This window comes from Dufourea novaeangliae, unplaced genomic scaffold, assembly GCF_001272555.1.
Source record: "Dufourea novaeangliae isolate 0120121106 unplaced genomic scaffold, ASM127255v1 scaffold343, whole genome shotgun sequence".
In the NCBI taxonomy this organism is placed as follows: domain Eukaryota; kingdom Metazoa; phylum Arthropoda; class Insecta; order Hymenoptera; family Halictidae; genus Dufourea; species Dufourea novaeangliae.
Window position 1 is genome coordinate 972,352 of NW_015374236.1, and position 14,343 is coordinate 986,694.

Genomic DNA, 14,343 nt, shown 5'->3' on the forward strand with positions numbered 1-14,343 from the left:
TTTTATTATTCGAGAATGTGGTACTATGTTACTCGATTCAGCAAAGAATGCAGTACGACTTCTAATTAGAAGTATTACTTTACAAAGTCGTACTGCTCATTTTCGTAAAGTTACCAGACGACTGTATAACGAAAATACGTATGTAAACCATTCCGTTGAAATTATTCTACCGATTACCATCGAGTTACAGCATTCTTTGCTTAACTGAGTAACACAACAGATCGGTGTCACTATTCGCGTATATGATTGCATATCCTCGATCGCTGTACTCGTCAAATTAAGCAGGTATACACAGGGAATAGGTTGCATTCGCGCTGATAATGAACACCTGATCGATGAAGAATATTTCCATTAATTTCAAACCATCGAGTGAAATTATATAAATAATCTGTTACGAAAAGCAACCTAATTCAAGGATATTACGTGTTCGATTCACAGTTTTAAATTGTGAACCATTTGTCCTGGATTACGATCATTTGGAAAGAAAAAATGTAGGGTGCATCCGATACTAACATCTTGGATAATTATTCTTTCGTATTTTGAGTAAAATTTTCATGGATTTAACGAAATCACTGTCGACACCCTGCCATTGTGCGAGCGCTTCGTCGCGATTTTATAAACAATTCGTAGACCAACAACTTTTCGAAAATCAAAACTGTTACACGCTCTTAAATTGGCCGCGTGAAAATCGATTCGATCGCAATCGTCCAATTGAGTGTATACATATTTCTTTCTCTCTCTCTCTCTCTCTCTTTCTTTCGCGCTCATAAAGTGTAAGTACAGACGGCAAACGGGTCCATATTCATGTGTACGGTTGAATACAGGGCCAGCCTGGATTCGTCGTCGAAAAATAAAACTATTCTATCTTTATCATTCTCTCTCATTCTCTCATCTCTAATTTCTTTATTATTTAGTATATTCTCTTTCTTCTCTTAAACACTCGATCATCGGGTTATAGTTTGAGCAATCTCGGCCGTCATAGCTTCTTGTCTCTATCATACTCTACGCTTTTACAAACATTCTAATATGATCTACCTGTCCGTTTACTATTCCACGCTCGCCACATGATTATATTCCAAAGCACAGAGTTTGTTGTTATGATTGTGTGTGTGCGTGTGTGTGTGTCTTTTTTGTAATATTTTTTTTTGTTTACTTGTTCCTTCGGAGCCGTTTGAGATAGAAACAGTATTTAAGTCAGTCAAGCGGTGTGCATTAAATGACGACAGAAGGAAACAACGCCCAGCCGACGTCTGACAAAAATCGCGACTTCCCGCAAACCTTATTTCGGTCACGCTGTCTTCATCTGCAATGGAAGGTATCCGGTTAAGCTTAACCGGCATTATTTAATTCTAGCTTTAGTAACATTACGATGTTACTCAGGAACGGAAAAATATTTAAAAATGGTTGAATTTGTAAAACTACGTTTTCTGGAAGTCACTTCGTGGTGTTTCAAACTCATACTAACTAGTTAATTACACTCATATATTTAAATATAAATTTCTATTTCAGTTAAAAGTTCATTTGAGGCTTAGATGTAAAGTGTAATCCATTTGTCAGTTAGTAATTGAAATTTTAAATTGATACATAAGTCGAAAGATTTTATGTCGAACGGTATTTCGTGAATTTTCTAGCTCACCTCTTATTTAAGCAGCTCAGACTCATCGCTAGCGGTTCCGAATTCTCAGACGGAATGTGTCCAGCAATAGTCTCCAGCAAGGGATACCATTGCGCCACCGGTTGCCTCGGGTTATCCAACATCTCCAACCAATGATCACGTCCGATACCAATAAAACTGGAGCCAATCGCCGTGCAGCCCATTAATTCGTTCGAGCCAATCCTGCAAACAAAAATTAAACGAAGTGAATCGAGACCAACAATGAAACACGAGGATCGCCTACGCCGCGTGCGAAAGAGAACGCGACCCCTTTGCTTTTCGTTCGCTTACCTGTCGTAATCGATTACTTTAACTATAAGACTGACATCCTCGATATTCTCCTCGGGCACATCAAACACTAGAGCCTCGTTGTACAAAGGGAACACCGTGTTCTTCTTAACCGAAGTCTTCTTCTTCTTTATCCTTTTGCCTTGGCAGAGTAGGTACACCTTCACGTAAGGATCTGAAAATTCGTGTATCCTTTCGAGATGTTGTCTATACTGATATTAATGTGTTTAAGGTAAGGGGAAATGAAATTATCAGAGAATAATATTGTACGAGAGAAAAGTCTCAGTGTCAATGAGTTTAGAATGTTGAATAACTTTAGAAATTAGTTTACTCAGTTTCTACCACTACCATTCCGCCTATTGTTTTCACTTTCACAATTTCTCCATATGTAAAGCGTATTGTGTCGATATAACAACGGCTCAGTGTGTTTCAGAACACGGCGTTAGAACACTTAAGCAAACAGCGTCACGCCATTACGTACTACGTGGATCGACATTGCGTAAGGCGTTACGAAACAATTCGCGAAAGGATTCTATAAAGGACTCTATCTAACAATCGAGATCAATTTACCGGATGTTCCTGTTATGTCCATGGCTTTCAGGTTCCTACCCTTGATGACGGTCACTGTTAGTCGACCGGCGGTCGGAAGGTAGCAGAGCGACAGCATTAACTCTCCTAGATCGACTTTGTCCTAACAATGCACGAACGATTCGGTTAAGATTACTGTTGTATATTTTTTGTAATATTATTAGCTATACAATCGACGAATTTTTTACCTGCATAGCGCACATGATGTCCATCATATATTTAATTTCCTGAGAGAGATCGGTGAACTCTAACAATCCTTTGAGTACCACTTGTCCGATCAAATCGTGTCTTGAGAATCGGTCGAAATCGTAAACCGAGAATTGGAGATATCGTTCCCGTAGTTCATCGTACGATACACTGGTGACAGATTGTTGACAGTGTTATTATTTACAATCGTGTATCTTCCACCATTGAGAACGTTAGGCAAGGCGATGCTGATATTTGTCAAGGAATGTATAATAGATCGTTGGATGAACCGTACTCACCTGAAGATGAATGTCTCGTTGAATACTGGATTCAAATTTTTCCGGTGTACTTTCGTCTGGTACTTCTTCTTCCTGTCCGGTAGGAGATATATTTTTACGTAGGGATCGCTGCTGCCTGTCACGTCTTTCACTGGTAGTTCTCGAGCTTCCAAGACCTGATACACGACAGAAAAGATTTGCTAGATTGGACTCAAGGAAGATCGAACATGTTTCCTGGTTTTTTCATGCCAATTGAACTTTTCCTTCTAGTATGTACACCAAGAAATCAAATACTGTCAAAGTTTAATTTTCAGAATCGTCCGAAATAACTTTTAGGGGAAGGTGGTTCGGTAAATTCAAGGACCGAAGATGACTAAATTGCCGTATACTTTCTCGTTCCGTTGGCGTCTTAGGAATCGAATCTACATTCAACGACGAAGCTGCAATTCGGTACAAGAGATCTACAAAGTTGAATCTCGCCATCCCTGCACATGTCGAGTCACGTAGGTCGTCGTATGAAACCACTATGGCTCGTTCTGGGAAAACGCGAAGTACGGGACGCGTTGAATATTACTTTTGAAGTAATTCAACTTGTAAATTCCGCGAAGGGGTGGAATTCACCCTAGGATAGCAATTTCCGCTTCAACGACGTCGCTGCGCGTATGAGTAAAGAATGAGGAACGTGAATAGAAGAAGTCCCATAAACATGTAAAGAACACACGACGCAGGATGTTACTCCCCTTGGAACAAACGATCGATCGATATTATTGTACATTTCGTAGGTAAATAGAAAATATATTTACTAATATTTTAGTTAGATAAAGATGCTCATACATTCTATCCCCTTGACCTTTTCATTCCCAAATTATTTAAAAATTATCAAAGAAATATTTCGTTGTATTTTTGTGTATATTATCTGACATACAAGTGATTCACGAGAACGTTTTGACATTTTGAACCGTCGAATGTTGTATTTCATTTGTTGCCATTTGGCGTTTTTTCTATTTTTATCACAGTTATTGTATACATATACTCAGAGATATGAAAAAAATGCATGACACTAACATTGTATTTCGTAATTTAAAATACCTAGCCACGAGGCAACAGTGGGAACGAAAGGTTTAATCATTAATGTTCTACTGTTAAGACGCGATGAATTTTCCTGCAACCGCGTCAATTCGTTCGTTCAAACGTCCTTTCGAAGAGGTAGGCACTGAATTCTGGCGTTTATCTCAATGAAAAATGTACGAGGGTGGTAATGGTTCCGTCAGTCTGTCGGGTATTCCAAGGAACGCCATTTAATCCTCGAATGTTACCATAATCACACGGCCACAGGAGAGAAATTCAGGTCTCCGTGGGTTGTTGAACGTCCATGTTTCTTTATACACCCGTTCTCCGCTACATTTATGAATGAACCAGATGCTCGCCCCGCGCACGCATTTATATTTCTGTGTCACGAAACGTGGGCACCGCCCTATTTATAACGAACTCGATTCACCGTCGATTCCATTCCGGCGAGCAAAGAATAATACATCGGCATCGGTATTACCTAATCGGCGAGGAATCGTAATCGAACGGAAGCTGCGGACGCCGCGTGTCCAACGGGCCGCACTTCATTATCGTTATCCAATAACACGCGCTAAATATGGCAGCCGTGCAATTAGCCGGGCGAGAGCGCGACTGTGAACTGCATTTGAGGGATATTGTGTACTGAAAATTTAGTTTCAGATGATTCTCGAAAAGCTTCAGTACCGTGCACTTTGATGGTAATAAGCTGATAAGTGTACTCTACAGAGAGTTGTATAAATAAGTACTCTTATTCCGACTGGATACAATACTCATATCATGAAGTCCAGAGTAATTTAATCTTCATGAAGTTATTATAAAATGTTCTTTTTCGTGAATGTAAGTTACTAGGCGTAATGGTAGCAAGATACATTCGACACATGCCTCGGTGGTTTAAGTAGATTATACCTGAACGAATCAGACACGTTATTCTCCAGAAACCAGACAGAATCTACGCTTCTTTTATCTATACACCTTTCTTTACAACAAATATGTAGACCGTACTCTAATTCAAGGGAAATTTAAGAAGGCAGTAGTCGCATAAAATTTCCAGTAGTTTATGCAATTAACAAGGCAGACACACCGTCGCGACTCTGTCCCGTTTATAAGTGAAGAAAACTGGACGGTATAATAGGATTCGCGTACCAGATAAATATCTATATTAATACAAATACGTCATCATGCTCTAATTTCATAGCAAATATTGACGAAGGACGAGATCCCTCGCGTGACAAGGAATACCGAATGAATTACGTTTCATCGATGAAACCTCGCCCGGTTCGCGATCGTTTCATGCATTCTCCTCTCCGGAAAAATCTTTCATCGATAGCCTTGAGACACGTAGCCGCGACTTCATCAATGCAACCGCACGCGATCGAGTATATATCATAAATCGAGAGACCGATATAATTCTGAGCAAATCGAATGAAACTGGAACGCGAATGTCGGTCATCGTTTGCGCGGGAAGAATTCATCACCGCCGCCTCTGCGCGCCCCTCTACGTTGATTTCGCGGTACGTGCGTCGCTTAAAGAAAACCCTACGATGCACCGCGATCGCCGATGGTATTCTGTGTTCCGGGAATTGAGATGCTTCTAATAACGTCGTGACATTATAAGAAACCGACGACCATTTTGGAAGGGCACTTTTAATGAATTGACTCAGTTCTTTTTAGCAATATCCAGTGCAAACGAACGTCCATTAGGAAAATTGAGAAACTCACTTTAACGACCAGTCCCTCGCTCTCTTTGTCGTAGCGAAGAGCGAAGTGCAGCTTTCCGGCGTACTCCATCTCGGTGGTGCTCGAGCTCTCCGCGCTCTCCTGCCTCTGGAGCTCCTTCTTGTAGAGTTCCGGCTGCAATCGCGCATAGTTAAAACTTCGGATAAACTGAATTTGTCGGTTGTGTTTCTATTCCCGCGAGCCACTGTTCGGTGGGGGTTCTCTTCCAGGAGGGAGACGAGAAGAAAATTCGCTTAATTGCGTAACGTGAAAGTTTGGGCGCGGAAAAGATTGCGGAGTTAGGAAAGAGAGGAGAGAGATAGAGGGAGAATGTCGACGAGGATCGCGTACCTTGATTAATCCCAGGCTGGAATCGCTGCGATTTTCCAGGTTGCAGATGCTGAACTTGATGTTCGGCAGGTCGAGTCGATGTGAGAGCTGCCTTTGGAAACTCTGGTGTCTCATCGGGACAATGGGCAAAGTTGTCTGGCGTAGCACCTATAAAAAAGTCATCGCTTGATACGTCCATCGAGGGGTTTTGATGTTTCAGAGCTTCCGGAAGTCGACGACGAAGAAACTTCCGCGGGGCTGTTTAACGAGCGGTTTTCACGGATAAAAATTTTATGTACGTCTCTCGGAAGTTTCTAAGTGCGAGCTGGAAGTTTTGACGAACGGACGAGGATGAAGGTAAAATGCTTGAAATCGCTTCGGTATGAAATATTGAATGTCAGGTGTTTGCGATTGTCAGCGACGTTCGAAGATGTTTCATATGTTTGTTGGAAGATCTGGGAAGTGCTACGCGATCGAATCGATATGTAGGACAATTCAGTCCTTTTGATAGAAATTTTGTAGTTTTGTAGTGCAATGCTATTATAATACAATTTCTGGAAAAGGGGAACGTTTGTGTACCATTACGTATTTGAAATCTATACTCGTTAATACTGTCGGATGAACAGAATTGATGATTCGGATTAACTTCAGGAATGAGCGTGAGCTTGGTTCATTTCAATGTAGAATCTAGATATATTTTTCCCTGAAATATCTTTTACCGAATCATTTAACACTGAACTTACCGAACGAACCCTTAAAACCTGCTGGTATTGGAACTGTAAAACAGGTACGATTTGACCTGTCGTGGGAGGTTTAGTGTTAAGCAGTTTCCTGACAACATCATCTACCGAAGAAATTCGTCTAATATTCTTCATTGGTTTCAGGAATAAGAAATTTCCTCTAACATAAAGTATATCCACGTGGTTTATATCTCCGGTACCTTCTTATTATCCTTTTGCTCTTGGACGTATTCGTGAGTGATCGGTTCAGACTGAAGATCCGGCAGGGAATGGCTGATACGTATAGCGTTCTGCTGCGATAGGTCGTTCTCACCATCCTCCTCCTTCATGTACCATCTCACCCACATAACCCATCGCCAAGTGGACGAACATTGGAAGCTCACAGCGGCGAGTAATAATAAAACCATCAACGCTACTCCAGTCCCGACCAGCAACTGATACGAGAACGTTTCCGTCCATTCTTCTGAAAATAAATTCACAAGCCTTTAACTCGTTCGCGAATCACTTGAAATCTCGGAAGAAAAATTCTCGTTTCTTTGAAAGTAAAATGAAACTAAGTACAACATTCCGACGTTCAATTCTTCAAACCGATACGCTCCTTTGTTCGCTGATCTAGTCCCCCCAGAAGCTAGGAAGGAATTCTTCATTAATTACTCTCGATCCCCTCTCAGACCTTGTTTCGCGATACTTAATTAACTTGGATAAAAGATCTGTGAAGATAACGTGGTCGAAAATTTTAATTAACAAAAGACAAATGCCTTTTCGTTCGAGTTCAACAACACCAGGGGATCATAACTCATTATTTATCGTAACATTTTATTCCAACGGTGTCGAGGCCACAGAAACCTATTCGACGTTAACCAAGAAAATCTAAACACGGCCCGTCGCAACTGGGACGTCCCATTTTCACTCGAAGAATACTTACGTTTGCTCGTTACCGGTAGAAACCAGACAAGAAGAAAATGTTTATTGTCCGCGCCTTTTAAGCTCACGGTAACGTCGGTGATTCATTTACACGCATCCAGGCCTGGCGCAACCGTTCCATCCGCGGAGAAAAAATCATAGACGAGGTTGCGCAACCCTCTCGCGAAGACGATGCAAATCAAGAGTAACGTCCAACGCGAGGGATGCACACGTACGCCTTAATGATTAATGCAAGATACACACCGACGGGCATTGTGCGACGGCCTACGAGCCAAAGAGAAAGCGAACGAGGAATCCTTGGCTTGGTTGTGTCGAACGTACGGACGAACACCAACGCCTGTTCTCGCGAGACATCGCGCGATTCCTCCCATCAAATCTGCCAACCGCGTCCTTACCCCTTTCATTCCCAAATGATATAAAAATTACCAAACACACATTTTCTTGTGTTTTGTAACAATGTTCAACCCTTGAATTGTATCAAAGGAATAAGACAGAGGACCAATAATGTCGTATTTTACTCGTAAGGATTTAATTGCACATTCAAATTTGTGCTATAATTTTTATACAAGACTAGAAGAAACTATTATATACTCACAGATATAAAGACATACATGATACTAATATTTTAATTCGTAATTAATACGTAGCCATATGACAACAGTGAGAACGAAATGCGTATCTTTGATAGTTCAAAAAACAGGGTTATCATACGAATTCTCTTTAATATAAATGAACGTTTTATTTAAAACCCAAGATATATGTACATTTTTTTGTGTATAAATTAAACTTATTCTCTTATTAGAAGGAATTTAATACCTTGAGAAATGATACCGTAGCAGTCTCTTATTACTACATAAAAAGGATGTATATAAAACGTTCCTTTTTTTATAAACGAGAACAAAATTCATAAAGATGACCCTATTTTTCGACCTGTCAAAGGTACGTAACCCCCTAATGACAGGAACTCCATTCAGCCAGGTCAGACAGCGCAACAATACACCGACCGTCAGAAATATAATGCAAATAAGAAGACGGATCTCGCTTGGTGGTTGAAGACCCTTCGTTAGTTATTCACGTCTCTTTCGCGGAACAATAATTTCGGTTGACGCCTCGACAACTTCAATTCCACGCCCCATCTCCAGGTGGAATTCGTATCCTCGTCTTTATTCCATTAATTACGTTATTCCGGCGGTGATTCATCGGCATTTCAAAGATTTATCCGCGGACGTACCGGGCCCGCGATGGACCGCGACGCTCCATTAAAATTCTATCCGTTGCTTCGGAAACTCGTAACCGTATTAGCTAAACCGCGTGCGTTCACGTGAACGAATTTCGGGAGATTGTATAGGGGAGGAGTTGATGTCGTTAAATTACTCTGTAAATTGTTTGTTATGGGCGCAGCATGTTTCGTACGAATGACCAACGTGGTTGCTGTATGAAAGGGATGTGAGATTATGTTCTACAAGAGCTATCCGAAAAGAAAATGATTAATACGCCGGTCTATTTAAACAGGAAACGAAGGAGGTCAGTTTTGTCCCTATAGGAAGTTCCCCTAAAAAATTGGTTTTATATCAAATCCTATTTTAATGTAAAAAGAAGTGAAATCGATATCTGCAGTGGCTTTCGGGGAGACCAGCTCTTGTAAATGTTTACTTGGCCCACCCTCTATAAAGAAGATTGCTTCGTCTTCTTTTTCTTTTTTTTCTAAGTGTTATAATTTCTCATTATTTAGGCACCGATCACGATTCCATTGGCGATTGTTGTTTCCCTGAATACATACGCAACCGTTTCCTCCACCTTAATCTATTTACTCGTGATATGTTCTACATATGCTTATCGTCGCTATTGTCATCTGCTCGAATTGTACGTGCCGCTATTGTGTTTCCATTATCGTGCCATTTCGACGCGGCTTTCCAAACCGATTTCGAAGGATACCTTGCCTGCGATATCGTCTTACGGTGTCTGATGCTCCAGAAGGTTGTGTGGAAGATTTCATCGAGGGGAAAAAAGGGATTGGATGATCAAATTGTATGACCCGAGGGGGTCGAGCTTCGATTTTTCATTTTCAGCGGGTCTGCTCTAACCAGTTAGGCTATGTAGGTCGTCGCTAGGCTTTGATATTGTTTGGTCACTTTGTTAAACCCGAACCTTGCTTGGTGGTGAACGCAATACCGCTCCGAGACCCAACGAAGAACGGAATTGATCCGTCGAGTTGTTAAACAATAGTGTAAACTAAAAGTGCTTGGACTGGAAATTGTCGTATTGAAATGAAAGACTTTGAAAAGAAAAACGGAAGTTTAAAGAACAAAAACATGACAGGCCCGGTTGAAATAATTTGTGAAGACTGAACTTGGATCCCTTTCTCTTTAAGGATATTTACACAAACATCGAGGTATCTTGATAAAACAGTTCTTTATGAATACTGCACCCTCATATTAGATTTGATAACGTACAGAATAAACAATAACTTGGTGTACACTATTTAGACTAACAGAAACGAACCCCCATCCACGGTAAACATCAAAGTTTTCCGTATGATGGTGGATCTCTAACCTCAAAGACATCTTCAAGTTATGATAACCCCTTCGTAGAGAAGAATGTTTCGTTGCTTTAGGAAGTTAGTTCCTCGTGCTCCGAGATAATCACTTTCGAAAGTTAATTTAACACTTAGCTGTTCCCATCCCATGACACAGACACATCCGTTCTCGTCGAATACGACGATTCCAACATGGCTGCCGTTTACCTCGATCAGCCTCCGTTTCTCTAAAAACGAACATTAACTTCTTCACGATGTGACCTTCTCGGCCATGTATTTGTCACTTCTTTCAGCTGTATCACGACGACGAAAAAAAAATCACTGAATCGTAAAGCCACGAAGCATAATCCGAGTTGGTATAGGTTACAAAAACCCCGGACATTAAGCTATCCCCATTCCCCAAGAACCTCATCATTTTTATCGTCGATGCGCACACGGGCCAGAAAGTAACAACCAATAATCGCATGACGGTGGCGATAACAGGTAAAGGTGTTCGGGGCGTAAACTCGATTTACGGCTTGCCTCTTCGTCGCCCAGCAGCTCGTGCCCGGCACAGCCACGGGGCTGCCTGCCGGTCGTACACAGTTAAGTGATTGATGAGTCTCGGCGAATTGCGCCTTTCACCGCCTCTGTTGCCCGACTGTTAATATTCGTTTGCGCGACCCCACCCCCCACGGCCCACCTCTTACATTTTTTACTATCCGTGGAAAGTACCGGTGCAAGCTTCTAAAGCTCACTCGTGAACTCGTACGTACCGTGGTACTTCGGAACCCCGTTGAGTTTAACAGGTGTTACGCGACCACTTGGACGGGAAACACACACGCGTCCTATCTTCGTCGAAGAAAGTACTAGGTGGAAGAAACTGTTGGATTTATCCTGTCCAGGACTGTGGGCGGTAGCTATTTCGATACAAATGTTAAAGGGTGACGGAATGATTCTACAATTGATCGATGATATTGTTCGCTGAAGTCGATCCATCATTGGCCAATCTTCGTCTTCCCACTCGATTTCCGTCTCTATGATTCCCTGAACCACATGGATAAACGGATAGACTGCTCGTTAGATTATTCCGACAATCAATTCTTGATAGAAGTAAGACTACCTTCAATCGATCCAGATAGGTACACAACAATCCTTCCTTATTTTTCATTAACTCCTGCCATCAGCGAACGTGACCGCGAACAGCAAAAAATGTGTAGAGCACACCGTACAAAGAGTACTGTCCTCGAAACAGGACAAATTAATCCGAACGGATGGCCTTCGAAAAAGTGAAATCAATTATTCCACTTCCGAGTAAATACTGACAATTTCGATTGGCGTGTGCTCCATACACAAGTCCTCCGTTTGCGAATCCACGATTGCTGTCCTAACCCTCCCGTTGTCGACTGGCTCAATTATCGATTCACCACGGTTTTTCATCTTCCGCATGGGTTTTCCGGCAGCCTTGACCCACGGTATCCCGTTGCGTGGGCAGCGAGGCCGCCATGGGGTGGTTCGTGCGTTACCTACATACGCGTCTCTCTTTTTACGACGTTGGTAGCGTCTGGTCTCCGTCTTCGACTATCGGGAGGGAAAAATCGCGAGACCAGGTGGTGTAGACGCGTTCGAGGCAATTAATCGATAGATGTTTAGTTACAGGTGCCTATGGGAGCCTGGATCGGTGAGGCCCGGCTCTCTCGATTGAATTTTATGGTCGTAGCCGCTACGTGACGCAATGATCACGCCGTGACGAAATATATGTATACCACGGCCCTGACCTTACCAGTCCTGGCGCGTGGTGTAATCTCCGAGTGGATTCCATCGACTGTCACGTTTCGTCCGCATTCACCGAGATATGACGTCGCCGTTCGTTTCGGGGCTACCTGATTCCGTTTGCTGTCCGTGATCATTCGCCGATGATGGTGACCCATGTTGAATTACGATATTAGAGGGTTGATGCTGGAAGGCTTGTGGGCACTGAATTCGGGATTTATTGGCTAATTTTGGAAAGCGTGGAATTAAGACAGTTATCGTGTAATCAGTGATGACTATCGCCTGGATATGTTTATCTAGATGTAGGCCTGTGACTATATTTTGGTGGTATGTCGTTTGGTTTATAGCAGTGATGGGCAACATGTTGCTCGCACGGGCAAGTGGCGGGCAGCCGCGGGCTCCTTGATCCTTCTCGCGCATTTTAATCTAAACTAGCGTATCACTCGTGTAGATTAATAATCATTTATGTTTCTTTTCATTCCAAAACAGATAGAAGCAACCTGATCTTGTGTCGGCTATGCGAAAATGGTGCCTTTATATTAAGTAGTATTATGTATAAGTAGTATTTAAAGCAATTGTTATTAAATTTATACAAATACCATTGTAAATTGTATATTTTCTTACGATTTGTCAATAAAAAACAGTCATTAATCGCGCACTATCTCTACTCCTATTCCTAATATCAATTAACCAAAAAAGTAATAAGAAATAATACATAATAACGAAATAATTAATTCTAAAACTTTTAAGTTTTGGAAGAAGTTCTGGAATTAGTTCCAATTTTCGCCACCAAAGTGGTGGGGGCGCCATTAAATGTCCCATAAATTCCCAAATTTTTCCGGCACTTTTCTGAATCCAAGATGGCGGAAAAAGCTACAAGTTTGTGGGGGTCTCTAGGCCCCCACCAGGTCGAAAAACCTGCAAGTTTGTTGTCGTCGAAATTTTCATTCTTGGGGACATACGATAGATGTCGGACTTCTGTGGAGGGGTTGCGAAGCGGGACACATCACGAGTCACGAGTCGTGATTCACGACATATTTGTGTGTGAAGAAAATGATAGATACGTGCTCTCATTTCCACAATTCACCCACCACTGCCATATGCCTGCATGCTGCACGTTGTTGCCTACTAGTGAGTTTGACGGGCGCTGAGTTGCCCATCACTGGTTTATAGGTATGAATAAATCAGTATTTTCATGTTTATCAAGAACGTGCCCGTAAATAGATACGTGGAAGGTTAACGTGAACATAATGGTGGTCGGGTATATTCTTTTCGTTCTTCCGTTTTTTAGTTACATAAAACGCGCAAAGTGGATATAATATACCGAAGGTAGGCTATCGTGAATCACGGCAATAAATTTTCATGAAGAATGACCCCATTCCCCTTAAACCCCTATCGCACGAGACACCGAGCTCCTGGCGAGTCATGCTAGAGGACACATTTACACATTTTCGATCATGCTACCAAGAAACGGTGGAAACCCTCTGAACATGCGTGAAGATTAATTGGCCAGACAGTCACCGTTTCGTATGAAAGAGCGATTTGACACACGTAACGGTAGAATAACTTCATTATTTTTTTTTAATACATCACATCATGAGATCCTTTTGTATGAGAAAAATACTGATATAAAAAGTACATTTTTCAACCAGTCCTTCACACTCTACATTCTATTCGAAATAACTCAAGCTTATTGTGTCTATCATTGTTCAATTTACAAATTGAATTCTATTTCGTGCATACATGTTGGACACGATTAAACGACGCAAATTCACATCAATCGAATCGACGTAACTTCACGCACCGATGAAGCTCGACTAGTATATTTTATACGTTATGCTCGTAAAATGTTGAAAAGGACGTCGACAGAACAGTCATTAATGGGACAGTATGAGAACCAAGAACAGAACGATTCGAAGCCGGCGATGGTTCCTGTGACAGACGAACCTGTCGAGTCCCCTTTCAGGCCCTGGCGTGTGTTTATCAATCACATTGACAGTTACCACGGACGAATTTTGGCTGACGTAAGCATCATTAGATCTCGTTACCGCGACAAAATCGACGCACGTTCCGTCTTTTCTCGTCGACCACCCCGTCGCGCTTTGCAGCGAACTATCGACGAGACAATTACGGTACAATGTCTAGGTTATCGGCGCTCCTCGACGAGAGTGGCGGAAAGGGGGAAAAAGAAGTATCGATTTCGAATTAGTTATGGTACATCCCCTTTAATGTCCTACAGGTAGAGTCTTTTTTTAACTGCGGTGCAACGTGGCTTCCTCGGAA

The 14,343-nt window shown here is 41.9% G+C and overlaps 1 protein-coding gene across 1 annotated transcript in view; it reads right to left on the reverse strand.

The window, feature by feature from the left end:
- Positions 1-744: 744 nt before the first annotated feature.
- The window catches only part of LOC107192457 (synaptotagmin-10-like), a 41,498-nt gene continuing 27,899 nt past the window's right edge, over positions 745-14,343 (reverse strand). Inside the window, exons 2-10 of the mRNA XM_015581716.1 lie at positions 7,049-7,311; positions 6,130-6,276; positions 5,782-5,913; positions 3,016-3,170; positions 2,719-2,887; positions 2,513-2,633; positions 1,946-2,117; positions 1,637-1,837; positions 745-1,303 (exon numbers count right to left, since the gene is read on the reverse strand). Coding sequence (XP_015437202.1) covers positions 1,300-1,303; positions 1,637-1,837; positions 1,946-2,117; positions 2,513-2,633; positions 2,719-2,887; positions 3,016-3,170; positions 5,782-5,913; positions 6,130-6,276; positions 7,049-7,311 — 1,364 coding nt within the window. The 3' untranslated portion in view covers positions 745-1,299. The remainder of the gene's footprint in view (positions 1,304-1,636; positions 1,838-1,945; positions 2,118-2,512; positions 2,634-2,718; positions 2,888-3,015; positions 3,171-5,781; positions 5,914-6,129; positions 6,277-7,048; positions 7,312-14,343) is intronic.